The sequence below is a fragment of the Macaca thibetana genome, chromosome 5 (genome assembly GCF_024542745.1).
Source record: "Macaca thibetana thibetana isolate TM-01 chromosome 5, ASM2454274v1, whole genome shotgun sequence".
NCBI lineage: Eukaryota > Metazoa > Chordata > Mammalia > Primates > Cercopithecidae > Macaca > Macaca thibetana.
Genome location: NC_065582.1, coordinates 150,556,261 through 150,577,562, shown reverse-complemented (window position 1 = coordinate 150,577,562; position 21,302 = coordinate 150,556,261). Strand labels below are relative to the sequence as shown.

At 36.4% G+C, this 21,302-nt stretch overlaps 1 protein-coding gene across 8 annotated transcripts in view; it reads right to left on the bottom strand.

Moving 5' to 3' along the window:
* The window catches only part of ARAP2 (ArfGAP with RhoGAP domain, ankyrin repeat and PH domain 2), a 179,812-nt gene that overhangs the window by 149,943 nt on the left and 8,567 nt on the right, over positions 1-21,302 (bottom strand). For all 8 annotated transcript variants that reach the window (XM_050791884.1, XM_050791885.1, XM_050791888.1 and 5 more), the window contains one exon: positions 13,507-14,567. In XM_050791884.1, the coding sequence (XP_050647841.1) occupies positions 13,507-14,408 (902 nt within the window). In that variant the 5' untranslated portion in view covers positions 14,409-14,567. The remainder of the gene's footprint in view (positions 1-13,506; positions 14,568-21,302) is intronic.

The following is a 21,302-nucleotide window of genomic DNA, read 5'->3' as shown; positions in this document are numbered from 1 at the left end:
CCAAAACCTAGAATTAAATCTAGCAAAAGATTTGCAAGAATTCAATTAGAAAACATTACCAAGAAAATTAGAAAAAAATCTAATTAAAAATATATGAAATACTAGATGTTGCAAAGATGACAATACCCCCTATGTTAATCTGTAGAGTCAACGCAACCCTAATCAAAAGAGTTACAGGGAGGGACACGTGAGATTTAACAAACTGATTCTAAAATACATGTGAAAAAGAAAGGACCAATAATGACACATTTTTAAAGAGTACAGTGAGAAGACATACTCTACCAGGTTTCATGATTTATTATATAGCTGTAGTAATTAAAACACTATATTACTGATAAAAAGGATAATAGGCTATTGAACTAGAATTAAGAACCCACTTAAAGAGACCCAGTTACATGGATAGAGCTGGAGATCATTTTCCTTAGCAAACCAATGTAGGAACAGAAAACCGAATAGCACATGTTCTCCCTTGTAAGTAAGAGCTAAATGATTAGAACATATGAGCACAAAAGAGGGAACAACAGATACTGTGGCCTACTAGAAGAGGGGAAGTGAGAGGAAGGAGAGGATCAGAAAAAATAACTATTGGGTACTAGGCTTAGCAGCTGTGATGCAAGTTTACTTATATAACAACCCAGCACATGTACCCTGAAACTAAAATAATTTTTTTTAAAAAAAAGAGATCCAATTGCATTTAAGCCAAAGAGGTCAATCTATAGCAATGAAGAAAGTATGGTCTTTTGAAAGACTAGATCACCTGTACATCTATATGGAAGCAAACGAAAATTTACTCCTACCTCAGACAATACACAGAAATCAATTCAAGATAGATTATAAATCCCAGTATAATAGGTCAAACAATGCAGCTAGAAGATAAAAATAGAAGATTTTCATGTGTCCTAAGACATAAAAGTTTTAACTCTAAATGAAAGTATGGGTAAATTTGACTAAATTAAAATGAAGAACTCTTATTCATTTAAAAAGTCACAATTAAGGAACACAAAAACAATATGCAGAGGCAGAAGATATACTGTACAAGGGGTTTATACCCACAGTTTATCAGTAACTCTTAAGAATAAATAACACTTAAGAAATACACACAAAAATGCAATTTAAAACAACCAAAACCAAAATAGGTGAAAGATCTGAAAAGGCATCAACCAAAGATACAAATGTAGCAAAAGGTCAATAAACAAGGGCATAAGGTGTTCAATCTCATTAGTTATCACAAAATGCAAATATAAACCACAATAAAATAACACTACACATGTATCTATATATCTATATGGCTAACCAAAAAAAAAAAAAAAAAAAAACCACACACAAATGTTGAGGGTATGAAACAAGGGGAATGCACATACGCTGTTGATGGTAATGCAAATTCATACAACTAGTTTATAAGAACCATTTTGCATTATCTACAAAAATGGAAAATGTACATATCCCATGACACAGCAATCCTACTCCTAGGTCTGTACTCAACAGCCATGCATACAAGTATGCCTCAAGAATAACCACCCAAATATACATCAATGGGCAAATGGATAAACAAATTGGAGATTCACACAAAGAAACACTATTCAACAATAAGAATATGACATGCAACAACACAGACACATCTCAAAAACATCATACTGAATAAAGACGTCAGATACGAAAGATGACCTGCTGTGTGATTCCATTTATATAAAATTCCCAAATAGGCAAAACTAACTAATAGTGAAATCTACAGGTGCCTGATTCAGGAAGTTGGGAATTTACTGCAAATAGTCACAACAGAATTTTGGGAAAAGTGGGGATGAGTGATGGAAATGTTCTAAATCTTAATTGTTATAGTGGTCACATAAGCATGTATATACTGAAAATTAGTCTATTTTATATGCAAATTATGTCTAAGTTGATTTATATGTGTACACATATTTACATTATATGCATGTATATATATACACACACACACATGCACCTACAAATAAATATATACACAAAATATTGGATAAGGTAGAAAATACGAAATATCTAACAAAATTAAGAATGAATATTATAGCATATTCATACAATAAAATACTATACTGCAGTAAAAATGAACAAACTATAACCACAGGCACAAACATGAATGATTCTCAAAGTTAAGCAAAACGAGCTAGACTAAAAATATACTCACTATAAGACTGCAATTTGTTTAAGATCACAAAATGGGCAAAGCTATAATGTTTGGGTCAAACCTAAAAGGTAAAACCTTTTTTAAAAGCATCCTTTATTTGTTCTTTATCTCCATATTCTTGATACTTTTATAAAGCTGTAATTGTTTCCTGACATTTGTGTACTACTAACGCAAGTACTTACTACTGATTTGAACCCTTGAGTGGAGCAATACTCAAATTTTGTACATCTTTGGTAACTTGCACTAGTAATTAATATTGCTACTTCTTACCGAGCATTTACAATATGCAAGATAGGTCTCAGATTTTTACATATAAGCACACGTGTGTGTGTGTTTGTGTGTGTGTGTGTGTGTGTGTAGTCATCCCCTGCACAACGTTTTGATCAATGACAGACTGCACATACGACAGTAGTCCAATAAGAACATAATGAGAATGAAAAATTCCTATTGCCTAGTGACACTGTAGCCATTGCAACACCACAGTACAACACGTTATTCACGTTTGTGGTGATGATGCTGGTGCAAGCAAATCCACCGCACTGCCAGTCATATAAAAGTATACTGCATACAATTATGCACAGTACATAATACTTGATAGTAAGTGATTTTACTGGTTCATATATTTACTATACTTTTTATTTTATTTTAGAGTATACTCCTCCCACTTATTTTTTTTAAAGATAACTGTAAAATAGCCTCGGTCAGGTCCTTCAAGTGGTATTCCAGGAGAAGGCACTGTTATCACAGGTGATAGCAGCTCCATGCACATAACTGTCCCTGAAGACCTTCCAGAAGATGGGAATGTGGAAGAGTTGTAAATTTTATACGTTTTTTTAAATTAATTAAACATAGAAAAATGCTTATAGAATGAGGATATAAAGAATATTTTTGTGCAGCTGTACAATGTGTGTTTTAAGCTAAGTGCCATTACAAGGGAGTAGGAAGCTTGAAAAGTTAAATACAATTAAAAAGTTATCATAAGCTAGTTAATTTATCATTGAAGAAAAGAATACTGTTATAAATCTAGTGTAGCCTAAGGTTACAGGGTCTATAAAGTCTACAGTGGTGTAATGTCCTAGGCTTCACCTTCACTCACCTGTCACTGACTCACCCATGGTAAGTGCCCTATACAAGTGTACTGCTTTTTATCTTTACACCATATTTTTCCTATACCTTTTCTATGTTTAGATTTGTTTAAATTCACAAATATCTACTATTGTCTTACAATTTTAATTCAGTACAGTAACATGTTGTACAGGTTTGTAGCTAGGAAGAGTAGGCTCTACCATATAGCCTATGTGTGTAATAGGCTATACCATCTAGGTTTGTGTAAGTACATTCTGTGATGCCCAAATAAGGACATAAGCACCTAATAGCATATTTCTCAGAACGTGTGCCCATCGTCAAAGATTCATGCATGTGTATACACACAAACATACAGTATACAGATGAAAAAATAAAACAACAAGAAATAAGATTATTATCTGCATGTAGGTAAAATTGGCACAGAAAGGGGTTAGGTCACTTACTCAAGTTCACACAGCTCATAAGTAACTAATCTGAGATTCAAACCCAGGCAGTCTTGTTCCTTACCCAGGACCTAAGCCACAATGCTTAACTTAAATTAAAAAAAAAAAAAAAAAAGATTTTGAATATTTTAAGTATACCCATTAGTGGAATTTTTAAGCAATATTTTGTTGGTTTTACCAATAAATAAAATGTGAAGAAAAAGGTTTTTGATAATTTGTATTGATTTCCTCATTTAGTATCTACCTACAAGGGATTACCAAATCTATCAACCAAGTTCAGTTGAACTGCTAGAGATGAAAAATTAGCACAAATATAGTAAGTTGTTTTGAAAACTCTTGAGTAGCAACTTACATTTTCATTTATCTACTACTAAATTATCACAACCTTTCTTATATTCTAACACCTATTATGCCCAAAGCAAAAAGCAAGTGGCTTTATTTATCTACAGCTCACATTAATTCCTTGTATCAGCCCTATGAGGTAGGACGTGGTGTCCTAATCCTACCAATAAAGGTGGGAAATTCTCCCAGCTCAAGTCCCACAGCTAAGAAGTAGAAATCCAAGATTCAAGATCAATTTTATCTTTCTTTTCTACTATTTTACCACCAGCTATCCTGAAAACTGCTTTTAACTTTGAAATATAAAGCATGTTGATTTGTGAAAATTAAGAACCGAACCATAGTCATCATCCTCTCTTGTTCTTATACTTTTACGATGTTAGCCTAGTTACTTAAAAGTTCTGAACCTGCTTTCCACATTTATTGAAGGGGGAAAAATCCAGGGCCTGCTGCCTAGGAATATTATGATGATTAATGAGATGATGCTTTTAAAGAGCATAAGGCAGGGGCCTACATAATATAAAAACTCAGTAAAAAATGTTATTTGTATTACAGAAAAAAATTGTTGGTCCTCCTGGTAAACCTAATGTGTGCATTTGTTTCTTAAAGTCCTCAAAATGAACACTTTATATGTGTAATAGTGAAAAAAGTGTCAACAACCTAGGAGAATAAATTGTGTTTTTAAAATCAAATATTATACAACAGTTATTATATAAAATACATATATTGATGTGAACAAATCACAAAAATATTAAGTGAAACACCAAGCTATAAAAGAATATCATTTTCATTAATCAAAAACATCTACAGCAATGCTATGGCATCTGTAGTAAAGGTACCAAAGCATGCATGAGTAGGATAAACACCAGTTTCAGAATATTCTTTACTTCCGGGCACAAAGGAAGGAGGCAGAAGAGTTAGTTGAATTTATTATTTCTCAATAAACTAAAGTCTGGGTCCACTATGGCAAGATATTATTTTTTAATCTAGATGGTATTATATGATAACATGGTATTTTGCATACTCTTATGCATGTTTGAAATTTTTCAATTTATAAATAATTTTATCTTAATATTTTTGTTGTGGTTTTCAAACCATTTTTTTTAACTATTTTTTTATTATTATACTTTAAGTTCTAGGGTACATGTGCCCAACGTGTAGGTTTGTTACATATGTATACATGTGCCATGTTTGTGTGCTGCACCCATTAACTCGTCATCCACATTAGGTATATCTCCTAATGCTATCCCTCCTCCCACCCCCCTCCCCACAATAGGACCCGGTGGGTGATGTTCCCCTTCCTGTGTCCAAGTGATCTCATTGATGGGAAATAAACCATTTTTTAAATACGACTCATACTACAGTTTCTGACCAGGAAGCCAGAATTACTAGCTTACCTCCAAACACTGAGAAGGTACCTCCTTCTTCCTCATAAATTTCCTGAAAGTCATAACCTCATCTTCATCCTTTGTATCGCACCCCTTTATCCCTTCCCCTCAGTGCTCTGGACCAACAAGCTAACCCTTGTTGAAAAAATGCCCCAAGCATCATAAACATATCCAGGTAATATATGTCATTGTTGAAGGGCTCAGAAATCATCTCATATGTAAATGAGCTTGGGAAATAAAGTATGTATATTTACAGATTGATTTGTGGAGTTTCAAAAAAGGGAAATTTTAAAATAAAGCTTTATTTTAGTAAGCTAAAACTTATTTTCAAATGGAAATAATGCTTGAAAACCCCAAATAATAATAAAATATAAAAATAAAACCCAAATCAAAAATATCAATGATTCTGAATCACATTAACTTGGTAAATGTTTCATTAATATTTTCCCTATGTCAATTTTATTATTTTTAAAACCCTAAATCTGGAAATACAGGAAACCTGCAGATGTTCAATTGTGATGGACTAACAGTCCTTGCCTGTGGAATGCAGTATGTTTGTAAGGCCTTTGAAAACACATAAATTCTGCTACTTAAATAGAGAATTAACAAATTTCTATGCAAGTAAAGAAAAACTACTGTTGTGAATAAAATTGTGTCCCCACCACACAAAATTCATATGTTCAAACTCTAACCCACAACGTGACTGTACTTAAATTAGGTAAGTAATTAAAGTTAAATACAGTCATAAGGGTGGGGCCCTGTTCCAATAGAACTGGTAGACTTCTAAAAACAGAAACCAGAGATGGCTCTCTCTCGCTCAGCCCAGGAACAAAGCTCACATAAGCAGACATCAAGAAGGCCACCATCTGATAGCTAGTAGAGAGCCGTCACCAAAACCAAAGGATGCTAGCACTTTGATTTCAGACTTTTAGTATCCAGAACGATAAGAAAAATTTCTATTGGTTAAACTACCCAGTCTACGATATTTTGTCATGGTAGCCAGAGAGACAAAGACAACTATCATTGGTATCAGAATTAAAATGGTTTGTTTAAAGAACCTGAATATAAAAGAAGAGAAAGTAATGAATAATTCTGATTATAAAAGTGAGCGTTCAGCATACCTACAGGTTTTTTTTTTATTTATTTATTTTTGTGAAATATATATATATTTATATACTTTAAGTTCTAGGGTACATGTGCATAACGTGCAGGTTTGTTACATATGTATACTTGTGCCATGTTGGTGTGCTGCACCCATCAACTCAAAAACAAACAACCCCATCAAAAAGTGGGCAAAGGATATGAACAGACATTTCTCAAAAGAAGACATTCATACAGCCAACAGACACATGAAAAAAGGCTCATCATCACTGGCCATCAGAAAAACGCAAATCAAAATCACAATGAGATACCATCTCACACCAGTTAGAATGGCAATCATTAAAAAGTCAGGAAACAACAGGTGCTGGAGAGGATGTGGAGAAACAGGCTTTATTTTTAAAAATATTTTTAATCACTAAAGTTGCCAGAAAAGCAGTGGTATAAAGGTAAATGTCAAAGATATCCCCTTATGAGCTGTACTTACTCACTACTTAGACAAGGCAGCCAAATCAAAAAAATAATTACATGCCATATGTGGATCATCATTTTACAGAATGTTAAAAACAATTTTTAAAAAAATGCAGTTCTCACAATTGATAACAGACTATAGGTCATTCTAGAGTGAAATGCAAAAAAAAAAAAAACAAAAAACAACAACAACAAAAAAAAACACAGTCATTAGGCAACAGTTTAATACTGCCCTGAGGTTTTCATAATATCTAACTAAAACAGACAAATCTGAATTCAAAAAGCATGAGAGCAGGTTAATTATAGCAAAGACCAATAATGTGAAACTTACAATGCACAGATAATTAAGCCTCAATCTGTGAAGTTTTAAGAAAATCTTTAGGGTAAGAACGAATTATCATTACAAAACTACCACAACACATAAGTTTACAACATCATGAATTTTTGTAATCTACTAGCAAAAATTTCAATTTTATACGTTTTGCAAACAAGATGGATTTCATTTACAAAAATGAAATATAAATGTAAAGATGTTTTAACTTAGATTATTAAGCAGATAGATACTCTTACCTTCTAACAATAAATCTAACTACTATTTAAATTTAGGTTTAATTATTTAGATATTTAATTCAAAATTTAGCAAATATTAAAATAATTATCCTTTTTTCATAGAATTTAAAAAGTATTTAAAAAAAAGAAATCGAAACCTTAGGATTGCTAAATATTTTTCTACTATGTGAAATGTAAAATTTTTTTGAAGATGAAAATGAAGAAAATCCTTCTGTATATTTCTTATTCAGTGCAGCAAACAATTGCTGATTACTTTTCTGTACTTTTTGCTCATATATATTGTTGACATTAAAATCTATAACTAGTGTCAACCATTTTCAATGTCTATGTGAATACAGAGGAAAAATATCCAAGATTTTTTATTTTTAATAAAAAGTTCAAAGAACACAGGAGACTTCAGGTTTAGATTTCAAACTTTTGAAAAGCCCTCAAGGAGTCAACACAGCACCTCAGTTTTCTAACAGTTGTACTTCCACAACAGTGCAGCTTTGCACACCATCCCTTTCCCATTGCTTCTGTTTCTTCATTTGTCCTTATCCCAAAACATTCAGAGGCACTACACCTTAAAGAGAAGGCTTTGAGACCTATCCCAAGGATAACACAGTTGCATGAAAGATGTATAAAAATCACTAAAGGGAGGAGGAAAAATGTACTTCCTTCAGGAGCTGTGAGATTCCTTCCTGCCTGGGGCACTAAGAAGACTCTGCATAGGATCACATGACACACCTACAGCTCCCATGGCAATGTGGGATCTGCTTTCTGCTTGGAAGGCTCCCAGGGACTAGCAAGGCCTCCAAGTGAAGGTGATAAGGAAGGAGGTGGTGCTGGAGCCTAGTCCTGATCTAGCTCTCAAGAGATAGTTCAAAAGATATCTCCTTCCTTATCACCTTCACTTGGAGGCCTTGCTAGTCCCTGGGAGCCCTCCAAGCAGAAAGCAGATCCAAGGACTTCATGTCTGAAACACCAAAAGCAATGGCAACAAAAGCCAAAATGGACAAATGGGATCTAATTAAACTAAAGAGCTTCTGCACAGCAAAAGAAACTACCATCAGAGTGAACAGGCAACCTATAGAATGGGAGACAATTTTTGCAATCTACTCATCTGACAAAGGGCTAATATCTAGAACCTACAAAGAACTTAAACAAATTTACAAGAAAAAAACAAACAACCCCATCAAAAAGTGGGCAAAGGATATGAACAGACATTTCTCAAAAGAAGACATTCATACAGCCAACAGACACATGAAAAAATGCTCATCAACACTGGCCATCAGAGAAATGCAAATCAAAACCACAATGAGATACCATCTCACACCAGTTAGAATGGCAATCATTAAAAAGTCAGGAAACAACAGGTGCTGGAGAGGATGCAGAGAAATAGGAACACTTTTACACTGTTGGTGGGATTGTAAACTAGTTCAACCATTGTGGAAAACGGTATGGCGATTCCTCAAGGATCTAGAACTAGAAATACCATTTGACCCAGCCATCCCATTACTGGGTATATACCCAAAGGATTATAAATCATGCTGCTATAAAGACACATGCACACGTATGTTTATTGTGGCACTATTCACAATAGCAAAGACTTGGAATCAACCCAAATGTCCATCAGTGACAGACTGGATTAAGAAAATGTGGCACATATACACCATGGAATACTATGCAGCCATAAAAAAGGATGAGTTTGTGTCCTTTGTAGGGACATGAGTGCAGCTGGAAACCATCATTCTCAGCAAACTTTCACAAGAACAGAAAACCAAACACCGTATGTTCTCACTCATAGGTGGGAACTGAACAATGAGATCACTTGGACCTGAGAAGAGGAACATCACACACCGGGGCCTATTATGGGGAGGGGGGAGGGAGTAGGGATGGCATTGGGAGTTATAACTGATGTAAATGACGAGTTGATGGGTGCTGACGAGTTGATGGGTGCAGCACACCAACATGGCACAAGTATACATTTGTAACAAACCTGCACGTTATGCACATGTACCCTAGAACTTAAAATATAATATAAAAAAATGTGAAAATAATAATGAGAATAAAATTTAAAAAAAAAAGATAACCTGAGGTTATTGTTCAGGCCAGCCCTCCAGATAAAAGGAGCAGGCAGGAATTCAAGGAAGAACCCAAGTCTGCAACAAAGACAAAAAATTTGATAGAGCATTAATTATATCAGATTATGTTGAGAGGAAGGAGGCAGGAGGGCACGTGTTCAGGAAGAGAAAAACAAAGAGTCCTATGTCAGGAAAACACTTCAAAGTTGACATCCATATTCCTTTGAACAGTTGTATGAAATGTTCAGTAATTCCTTTAAAAACCCAGGCCATAAATAAATATTTTCATTTGGTATATCAAGGAATGCACTAAATATCATTTGCAGGTGTTATCACTAGACCAAAGAGAAATTCGCATTACATAACCCACAGTTTTATTTAAAAAGTCATATTACAACACTTGAAAATCATGGAATTACTATTTGCAACATAGGGAAGGAGCACTAGGAAAAACAGTGAACTCTGAAAATAATTTATTTGCTCATTTTATGATCTGAGCACCACAAAAGCATTGTTGCTATTAACTACCATAATCAAAGAAAAGAAAAGCTAGGATAGGTAATCTGGCCTAAAAATCACACGGAAAAAAAAAAAAAAAAGTGCTATGATACAGCTAGTACTAAATTATTCACTACTAATTTTAATGTTGTTTCCACTCTCAAAGACTCAGTCACAAATTGAGCAATGAGCTTTTCATATGATACAAAGTTACATTTATAATGGAAGAAGTTGAAAATATACCACTCTGGCATACTGACTATTTTGAATAAAAGGCATTTAATTCAAGTATTGGAAAACAACAGGTGTAAAAAGAGAACTCTGATCTTCCAGCCTCCTTAAAAGCAGAAGATGAAATTCCCCTGAAAGAAATTAACATCCTATCCTCAAGGACAGGAAGTTGAGGTCAAAGAATTCTGTACAGACTATGTTAAAATAACATATCTTTTAAGCCTCCCCATATAATTTAGTTGGTTTTTCACAATTTACTGCTCTTTTTGTAATTCATTATTTAAGCGTCTCACTCTAACTGCTTATTTGGGTCTTTATCTCTTTTTTTTTAAATTTTATTTATTATTATTATTATACTTTAAGTTCTAGGGTACATGTGCATAACGTGCAGGTTTGTTACAAATGTATACTTGTGCCATGTTGGTGTGCTGCACCCATCAACTCGTCAGCACCCATCAACTCGTCATTTACATCAGTTATAACTCCCAATGCCATCCCTACTCCCTCCCCCCTCCCCATAATAGGCCCCGGTGTGTGATGTTCCTCTTCTCAGGTCCAAGTGATCTCATTGTTCAGTTCCCACCTATGAGTGAGAACATACGGTGTTTGGTTTTCTGTTCTTGTGAAAGTTTGCTGAGAATGATGGTTTCCAGCTGCACTCATGTCCCTACAAAGGACACAAACTCATCCTTTTTTATGGCTGTATAGTATTCCATGGTGTATATGTGCCACATTTTCTTAATCCAGTCTGTCACTGATGGACATTTGGGTTGATTCCAAGTCTTTGCTATTGTGAATAGTGCCGCAATAAACATACGTGTGCATGTGTCTTTATAGCAGCATGATTTATAATCCTTTGGGTATATACCCAGTAATGGGATGGCTGGGTCAAATGGTATTTCTAGTTCTAGATCCTTGAGGAATCGCCATACCGTTTTCCATAATGGTTGAACTAGTTTACAATCCCACCAACAGTGTAAAAGTGTTCCTATTTCTCTGCATCCTCTCCAGCACTTGTTGTTTCCTGACTTTTTAATGATTGCCATTCTAACTGGTGTGAGATGGTATCTCATTGTGGTTTTGGTTTGCATTTCTCTGATGGCCAGTGATGATGAGCATTTTTTCATGTGTCTGTTGGCTGTATGAATGAATGTCTTCGGGTCTTTATCTCTTTATGAGGATTCTTGTGCCATGTAAAACTCGTATTACTTGTATGAAATAAACTTGTATGCTTTTCTCCCGTTAATCTGTTTTATATCCATTTAATTCTCAGGCCCAGCTGGGACCCTAAGAAGAAATAGGTGGAATTTTGCTGCCCCTATACAACTAAATGAGTATCAAGATTCTCTGTAAAATTCATGAAAATTAGCACAGTCTGTTTGAAACTTAAATCAAATGCTTCTTATGTGAGATGATCCTTGACAGCTACCAAAGGGATTCAGTCCTGGCAAAGATGCAGCTTTAACGTGTGTACACATAGTAAACCTTCTGGCATGTCAAAAGCATCTGCCATCTGAAGACTTGTCATTTTTCATTCACTTTCTTTTAATTATTCAAAATTAGCAAACTATTTTAAAGCTAAAGTGTCAAACAAAATGAGTGTCCTTTACTATCCCAATAAATAATCCAATTCTTATAAAGGCAATCAACATTTTCAACAATATTTACTCAATAAGGGGTTAAGGAAGTGCGACCCGGAGTCAGATGTACTGGTAGGAAATCCTAGTTCACTACCCATGTGATCTTGGAGAAATTAACCCAAGCCTCAGTTACCTTATAAGTAAAATGGGGTGAACATTACCTACTCCATGTTCACAGATACCCTATCAGGGCCACTGTGAACATTAGATAATCCCTGCAAAATTATAAACCAAACTAGTGTTTAATAGATGACACTAGTTGTTTAATAAACGTGTTTAATACATGACACTACATTGATTTCCTAGTAAATACCAGACTTTGCTACTGGTACTAGGGATGTCAAGATAAAGACAAATTAATTAGAGCCTCTGCCATCAAAAGGTTTATGCTTTAATAGGAGATACTTATATTAACAGAGTCTTGTAAGTGGTCATGTTTTCTCTCACAAACACTAAATTGCCACCTTTTCTCTTGCAAATACTATTTGCACTGCAATTACCAAAGGTACCTAAGACCAACAGAATCAGAGGCAGCCACAGATTCAAAGGGAGTAGGGGGGACAGCAGGCATGGGGGGGAAAGAGGAATCCTGCTGAAACTCCAGCCTGGAGCCTGTGCAGGACGTGTGTAAAACATTTAGTGCCACTACAGTAACAGTCAAACTTGAACAGCCTCGTGTCTCAGCAGAGAGACAAGTGTTAACTTTTAATCGGAAAAGCAATATCCTACTCCAACCCTAGAGAAAACCACAACTATTTTAGGTATAACTTTGAGATTCACAAATTCTGAAAGCTAAAGCTGATGACCTCTTTTGCCACAAATTACCTCCTCCCAAACTGTTTAGGTAATCCTCCTGTTACTTCGGGATACCAATGACTTAGCACCTGAGTAGAAGAACCACACTGGTAGAGCCCCTCTTTTGGGTCCCAGTGGTCTCGTCTCTAGTGAGCCTAGCTTCATACTGAGCTGTCTGTCACCATCTTTTTACATGTGACTTCTACACGAGACTGCAAGTCACCGTATTCCTCTTTGCATCCTTTCTACCGAGCACAGTGACTAAATACCAAGTTCAATAGATGTGTGTTGAATTATTACTTGGTGCCAAGCATTGTGCCAGGCAGCAGAGATACAAACATTAAAAACATGTTCTTTGTCAAAGAACAAATCATCTAATGGGGACACAGAGTCAACATTTCAAATATGAGAACTGCACTAATGGAAAGACTACAATACTAGGTGTGGGGAATTGGTATGGAAAGGAATATCCAGATAGAATTAAGAGAAGGGATGTTCCCCCAATTAAATAGGGAAAAACTAAAGAGTCCCAGGCATTATAAACTGGAAACAGACTCTGGGAAATAATGTACAATGGGAGGAGGAAAATTTTTAAAAGAAAATGTTGGTTGAATAGGTAAATGAATATAGTCAAATTTAGAAAGGAACACTGAAAATATAATTGTTAAAAATCACTAAATTCCCTCAAATTTAATACTTAGACCTTATTGTAAAGATTCTTACCTCCCAGAAATTCCTTTTGTTGACCCTGGAATCTCTGGTACAGGCCGATGTCTTAGCAGAAAAGATCGAGATGGTCTTGAAACCAACTTGCTACGACTTCTCATAGGTGCTAGGATTGGTGATGATGGAACATACAAGTCATTTACAATCATTTCTCCTTGAAACTTAAAGAATGGGGATGGTGGTGATCCGTCTAATAAACCATTTGTTCCATTTCTAGAATTCGTTTCTGATGTTGAACAGCCAACAGAAGAAAGGCATTCAGAGTCTGCGTTAGGGAGCTTATTGAGATTTTCTGAGATCAATTTAACTTTTTCTGTTTGTTGTTCTTCAATTGTGTGATCCATAGTCTTCTTTGTAATCAAAGATTCTATTTTAATATTTTCACTACCAAATAAAGAATTATTCAAAGAACCCAAATTCAGGTGTGGTTCTTCTGCAGTGGGGAAGTCGCGTTTAGGAGGAGACAGCTTATTATCTGATTGAGGATACTGGCTTCTTTCCACACTTGCATCATCTTCAAGTTTTTTTGTAACAGTCTCCAACTGCGGTGGGCTAGGCATCTGAACACTGCTAGAACTGGAAAGTTCTATGCAGATATTCTGATCAGAAGATGGAACATTGTGATCCTTAGAAGGGTTATCATTCTTCTTTGTTTTATGAACATTTGCATATATTGGAAAATCTTGCATTTTTGACAAGATTATCTGTAACTGTTTAAGTATCCTCCTACGGTGACCTGTAGGTGATATTCCAATTTTCTGTAGCAGGCTGTCATTTATTACTGCACAGTCCTTCACAGTAGTAAAACCAGACTCATGGAAATGTAAGAGATACTGCTCCAAATTAATGCTCATTAGGAAATCTTTTATATCCACATTTACTTCACTGACTGAGGACATAATGGTGGCTTCATTACTAAGTTGAGTTACAAAAAGTGGCACGATGAGATACACACACAAGAAGATGCACTTCTCTGCTGGCTTTTCCTCTATCAATTGTGACAGAAAAGTTTCTTAAAACGTTATTTTCTTCACAGTGACTGCTTTATGTGCTTAAGCCTAGAAGAAAAATAAAAATGATTTATTAGGCTATTTTAATTATTAAAATCTACTTTTATATACTTTCTCTGAAGAAACAACAGAAATTAGGACACTAACTTTCACTCTGCATTTGGAATCTTTGTGCATTGCTTTGCACGCCCTAGAAAACCAGTTTCTCCGTATGTGAGGGTACAGGACAGAAATGCTATGACAGCATCAAACTATGACTTTCAAAAAGATGAAAAAAAATGACACTGACACACATACCGAATAAACATATATCAAAAGCTTTATTCAACTTCTTAATTTAAAATGAGGGAACCAGTAAGTTAGTAAGATTGGATCCAAGAGCATTTGTGGAAAAGATTTACACAGTGCATCAGAAAAAAATTTTTTTTTAAGTATTAGGATAGCTAGGTTAGATAAAAAACTGTTTAATGTCCTACAGGATAATAAGCCACAACATTTGGGGTTATCTTTTCTACTGGACAAAAATCTATGAGCATACAGGTAACTTCTCAGTGTCTATGTGCTACTCAAATAATAAATAGCCAAGTCAAGCACAGGAATTAAAATTGGGATTAAAATATCTCTAAGGTGGTCTTGTTAAACAATATTCCCACGAAGGCACTGAAAGAATGTTCTTTTGACTTTCAAGTTTTATGCAATTTTCTTAACAGTAACTGAATATAAACAACTTTCTCTTTCACTGCACTTTCTTTCAAATACTTAAAAAGCAGTCAGAACATATTTCTCAGTTCAATAATTTTCATTTCATAAAAGCAGGCAGCATTATATGTAAACAATAGTGATATACAAGATATGACACTGAATAATCAGCTAATTCTTAAATACATTAGATAACAGAAAATATGCTAATATAAAAGGACAACGTAAAGGTTTAAAGGTCATGTGTCCTCCAATGTACACAGGAAATTCATAAGATTATTTTTCTCCCAAACAACATAATTAAACTTTTTTAAAAGTCCATTTTTCCAGATGCTAATTATACAGGTGTGTTCAGTTTATGAAAATGCATATGTGCAAGTTTCTGTCCACTGTGCGTCAATAAAAAAGTACAGAGCAGGTATGACACATATATACTGAAGTAATAAAATGAGACACACCCAAACAAGGAAAATTTCCCTGAGCAAGTTTTGATGCAGGACTGAAAAACCCCTTGAAATAGTTCTGCAAAAGGCACTACTTGGACTCTGCATATGCTACATGCCAACTGCCCACAAGCTACTGCTTCAACTATTTTAAAATATCAGCAAGCAGTAACAAACAGGTATAGGATAAAAGGGAAAGCATATATCTTCTTTAGGACACACTGTAGGAGCAGAGAAATAAAAATACAAAATAAATGATGAAAGGCAGGAAATCCCTTTGTCAATAAGGCATCCCAGAGTAACACCTAAAATGCTTAAATGTCACACACAAAGAAGTTACACCTCGGCTAGGTGCGGTGGCTCACACCTGTAATCCCAGCACTTTGGGAGGCCGAGGTGGGCAGATCAATTGAGGTCAGGAGATCAAGACCATCCTGGCCAACATGGTGAAACCTTGTCTCTACTAAAAATACAAAAATTAGCTGGGTGTGGGGGTGCACGCCTGTAATCCCAGCTACTCGGGAGGCTGAGGCAGGAGAATCGCTCAAACTTGGGAGGCAGAGACTGCAGTAAGCTGAGATGGCGCCACTGCACTCCAGCCTGGCAACAGAGCGAGACTCCATCTCAAAGATAGATAGATAGATAGATAGATAGATAGATAGATAGATAGATAGATAGACAGACAGACAGACAGATTTGAAAAAAGAAAAGTTACACCTCAACACTACATACAAACTCAATTCTCAGATAAGCCACTTTCATTCTACACAATTATTTTGTAACAAATGTATCGTCTATTTTTACTAGCCTTATCACAGGATGGAAATAATTACTACCAATGGAACAATAAGTGGACATAATGTATTCACCCACTTTAGAATTTATAAACATGATAAATTGGCCAATAACTTGAGAAGATTAGAAGCATTTTCCTTCTGAAGTAGAATAAATTATAAAAAGTCACAGTTTTGCTTACCAGTGTCCACAAAAACGTTAATAGGAGAAAAACAATTTCAATAAAATACATATACACATGCACATCAAGAAACCTCCTGATGCATCCCTACCCCAAATCTAAAACCTAGACTGCATTCCCAAGCCCACCTTTGTATTATCCACCACATTCAAGGAAGCAGGTGAGCTCCTGATTTTACTCCTTGCTACTGACAGAATTATGTCCTCCCAAAATTCATATCTGAAGCCCTAACCTTTACTGTGACTGTATTTGGAGACAGGGCCTCCAAGGAGGTAATTAAGGTTAAATGAGGTCATCAGGATGGGACCTTGATAAGATAGCATTAGTTTCTTATAAGAGACACCAGAGAGTTTTCTTTCCCTCAGGTCCCAGAGCCCTCTATGTAAGGACATAGGGAAAAGGCGGCTATCTGTAAGCCAGGAAGAGGAACTCTAGGAAACTTATCAGCTGGCAAATGGATCTTGGACTTCTCAACCTCTAGAGCTGTGAGAAAATAAATGTATGTGGTTTAAGCTACATGGCCTGTGGTATTTTGTCATAGCAGCTGAGCTGACTAATACACTTACTCCATCCTCACTGCTTTTGTCATGGTTCCAAACCTCATGACATCTTTTGCCTGGATTATTGCAACGGTCCCTGAACAAATCTCTCAGCCCAGTCTCCATGCATCAGTCAATGAACTATCAAATACATAATTCGGTATGTAACTCCACATGCTCAACCAGATAAAGTCTATGCTGATATTGCTTATAGTGCCAAATCACATTTTTGTCTCTAGCAATAATAATAGCAGGTGCTATTGATATAAACAGCAATTATGTGTCAGACACCATGCTCATATTTCCTATGAGAGAGGAATTCCTCTGTATCAACAACAAGCTCATATTCAATGCTTTTAAACATTCTACCAACATCCTTCATTCACTTTAGTCCATTCTTGTCAATTATTTCCCTGAGGCAACAAGCTGTTTAGCAGCTCCATGCCTTTTTGCATACACTCTATCTGCTTTCTTAAGCACCATTTAAAATTATAAATAGGCAGGTATTACCTCCTCTGTGAAGGCTTCTTATCAACCCCTCAAAAAAGAATGAATCATTCCTTCCTTAACATACATTTATAATTTCTATACTAGAGCTTTGCAAAGCACTTGGAACATGTTTAAGAGACGTGAGAGAGGCTGATAAAAATGGCAGAAGAGATTGACAAGCCCACTGTATTCGTTTTTTGGTATATATGTGTGTACTTTCGTTTTAATACACAGCCCTTTCCTTTCTTTGGCAGATACATATATACTTCCTAGGTGGCCAAATCAAATAAAGATATACCAAAAGCTTTACCCAAAACCATCTCTATCACTCAACATGCTGAATATGGTTAATGAATCTGTTTCCTTTTCATGCTATGAAAAAGGCTCCCTCCCACAGCCCTAAAATCCTCTCTGCACGTTAATGTCAACTCTGTCCTCCAAATTGCCTGACATTTTAACTGTGTGAATACCCAAGAGTGTTCACAGATCCAGTTCTTTCCTTAGATGCTCTAGCCCCAAGCACATCATTAGATACACAGAGATAATCATGCCTAACTATAAAATTTCAGTATGTGAAAGCTCCTTAATACGAAATTGAGGCTCTCCATGTTTTGACCTCCAATTGCAGTCTATGGCATGTATGCCACACTCTAGATCAGTGACCCTCCAGGTACTGATCTGTGGATCTTCTGTACATCAACAACTGCTGTGGGTCCTAGGAGTCTACACTTGTTATATCCTCCAATTATAACTGGGATGTGTGAAAAAAATGTGGTAAATTACAGTTCTAAGTTCTTGAGGCTTCCCAGACATGCTTTATACCAGCCCACCTGAGCCTAAGCTTATCACTATCCTCCTCTTGGATAAAATCCCCCACCTAACATCCTGCACACAAGTTTGCAGTAAGACTAAATTAAAATTCCACCTCCTCCACTTTCTAGCAGTGTAAATATAGGCCCGTGCCTATGTCAATGTCTCCATTTCCTTTCCCATAAAATGGAAATACTCCAGAGTATCAAGCATTGGTGAAGATTAAATGAGATAATTCATCATAAGTGACTCGCGCATAGTGCCTAGCATGTACTGATGCTTAGTAAACATTCACTTCGTCACTGTAATTATTTTCACCACTATAGTCATTGTGTCCCCACAGTTAAATTTTCTGTTCTCTGAGGTCTAAAACACTTTCCTTCACAAGAGTTCTAGTGAATAAGAAATGCATTCTCTTCTCCGTATTCCTACACTATTTACTTCTTAGAGTGTTGTCCCAGTTCATTCAGACTGATTTAACAAAATACAAATGCTCTTGGACTTATAATGAAGTTACATCCCAATAAACCCATTGTATACTGCAAATATTATAAGCTGAAAACGTGCGGCTGAGAGGGAGCCAGGGCTTGCTGCCACTGCCCAGCATCACTAGAGAAGTGTGGTTTCTCCCAAATGCATATCACATTCACTCCATCATAAAGTCGAAAAATCCCAAGTCAAACCATAATAAGTTGGGGAACATCTGTACCTTAGACTGGATAATTAATAAACAACAAAAATGCATTACTTAGAGTTCTGGAGGATGGGAAGTCCAAGGTCATGGCACCTGCAGACATCACAGATAATGCCTTCTATATGTTCTCACGTGACAGAAGGGCAAGGGGCAAACAAACACCTCCCTCAGGCCTCTCTTCTGAGAAGACTAATTCCATTCAGGACAGCTCTGGCCTCATGACCTAATAACCTCCCCCAAGCCCCACCTCTTAATACCATTCCCTTGAGCAGTCAGGTTTCAACACAAAAATCAGGAGTGGGGGATGGAGGACACATACATTCAGACTATAGCAAGTGTTTAATTATACTCTGCTGTTCCACAGATAGTGTAATATAAATGCCAAGACTCTGAATCCAGACAACTTGTGTTGAATTCCAATTCCTACACTTACTAGCTTTATTATCTTGTGTATTTAACTTCTCTGTGCTTTAGTTTCTTAGTCAAAAATAATGGGAGTAATATTAGTACCTACCTCATAGGGTTACTGTGAGAATTACATGAATTAATACATACACAGCACTTATAACAACAACTGGACATTACAAATTCTAAGTAAGTGTTGCCATTATCACTATTATTTTATTATAATAAACTCTGCCAACAGGACAAACCCATATAAGCTGCACAATGAACGCCAGATTACTTGCTTATAAACATGGTGCATCATGTATACGCAGTACATGTTTAGAGAATGTATAAATATTTGGTGTTACAGACATGGCTGTACATCTCCCCGTGCTATCCTGAACCAATTCCACAAGGCAATGAAATGGAAGTAACATCCAGGAGCACTTGTTACATGCCCAGCTTACCATATCACTCAATGAACAGCACCTTGTTACTTTACTGTGCTATGCCTTTAAACTATATCCTGAATTCAGTAACACTATCTATCTCCCCTGCTCACATTCCAGCCTAAGCCACCATATCTCTCTTAGACCACTGCAATAGCCTCTTAGACTGATATTCCTGATTCTGTCCTGGCCCCCTATCCCCGACACAGTAGATTCTCACTACAGGAGCCAGAATGATTAATGTCATAAGAAAAGTCACACTATATCACTCCCTATGACTTCCAAACTTAATCTTCCCTGACTTTCCCCCTCCATCACTTGACAGCCTCAGAGCCAGCCTCCTTTCTGTTCCTTCCTCAGACCTTACCTCTTGATCTTGTCTCTTTCCAACCTTCTTCTCCAGCATACACCCATGTCTCCAGTCACTCCATCACTTTGGTATGTCTCTGCTCAAATGCACCCTCTTCAGAGAGGTGGTCCCTCCCTAATCTATGCTATACAAGCATGCCTTGTGACTCACCATTCCTTATCCTTGCTTTATCTGTCTCCATGGCATCTACTACTGCTGATATCTGTTGACTGCTCCAAGAAGGCAAGGATCTTGTCTACTGTTCACTGCTCAGCTCAATAAATGTTTGCTGAATAACTTTTCTATATAACTGCTGAATAACTTCTTGCTTTGTGATGAGGAGTGGAAGGTGCATACTGTTTTAAAATGTTGTCTATTTAATCAAGCTAGTATGCAGCAGATTGATTTCAAGCACAGATTTCTCCAATTCATCTAACCATTAACAGAGGTCCTCAAATCAGGAGTTGAGTATGAGGGGCGGGGCAGGAGGTATCAGTGAGAAACATCCTAAACCATCTGTGGGACTTCTAAAAACTCATGGGTTGGGCCAGGCTGGGTGAGGTGGCTCATGCCTGTAATTGCAGCACTTTGGGAGGCAGAGGTGGGTGGATTGCTTGAGCCCAGGATTTCCAGAACAGTCTGGGTGACACGGCGAAACTGTCTCTAACCAAAATATATAAACATTAGCTGCGTGTGGTGGTGCACACCTGTAGTCTCAACTACTCAGAAGGCTGAGGTGGGAGGATGGCTTGAGCTCAGGAGGAGGAGGTTTCAGTGAGCTGAGATTGCACCACTGATCTCCAGTCTGGGCAACACAGCCAGACCCTGTCTCAAATAATAATAATAATAATAATAATAATAATAAATAGGTTGGACAGGCTTCCCCCTCCTAATGTCTTGAATAAGGAAAGCCACTACAGTAAGCCCCTTCCAAACTCCCTCCCCACT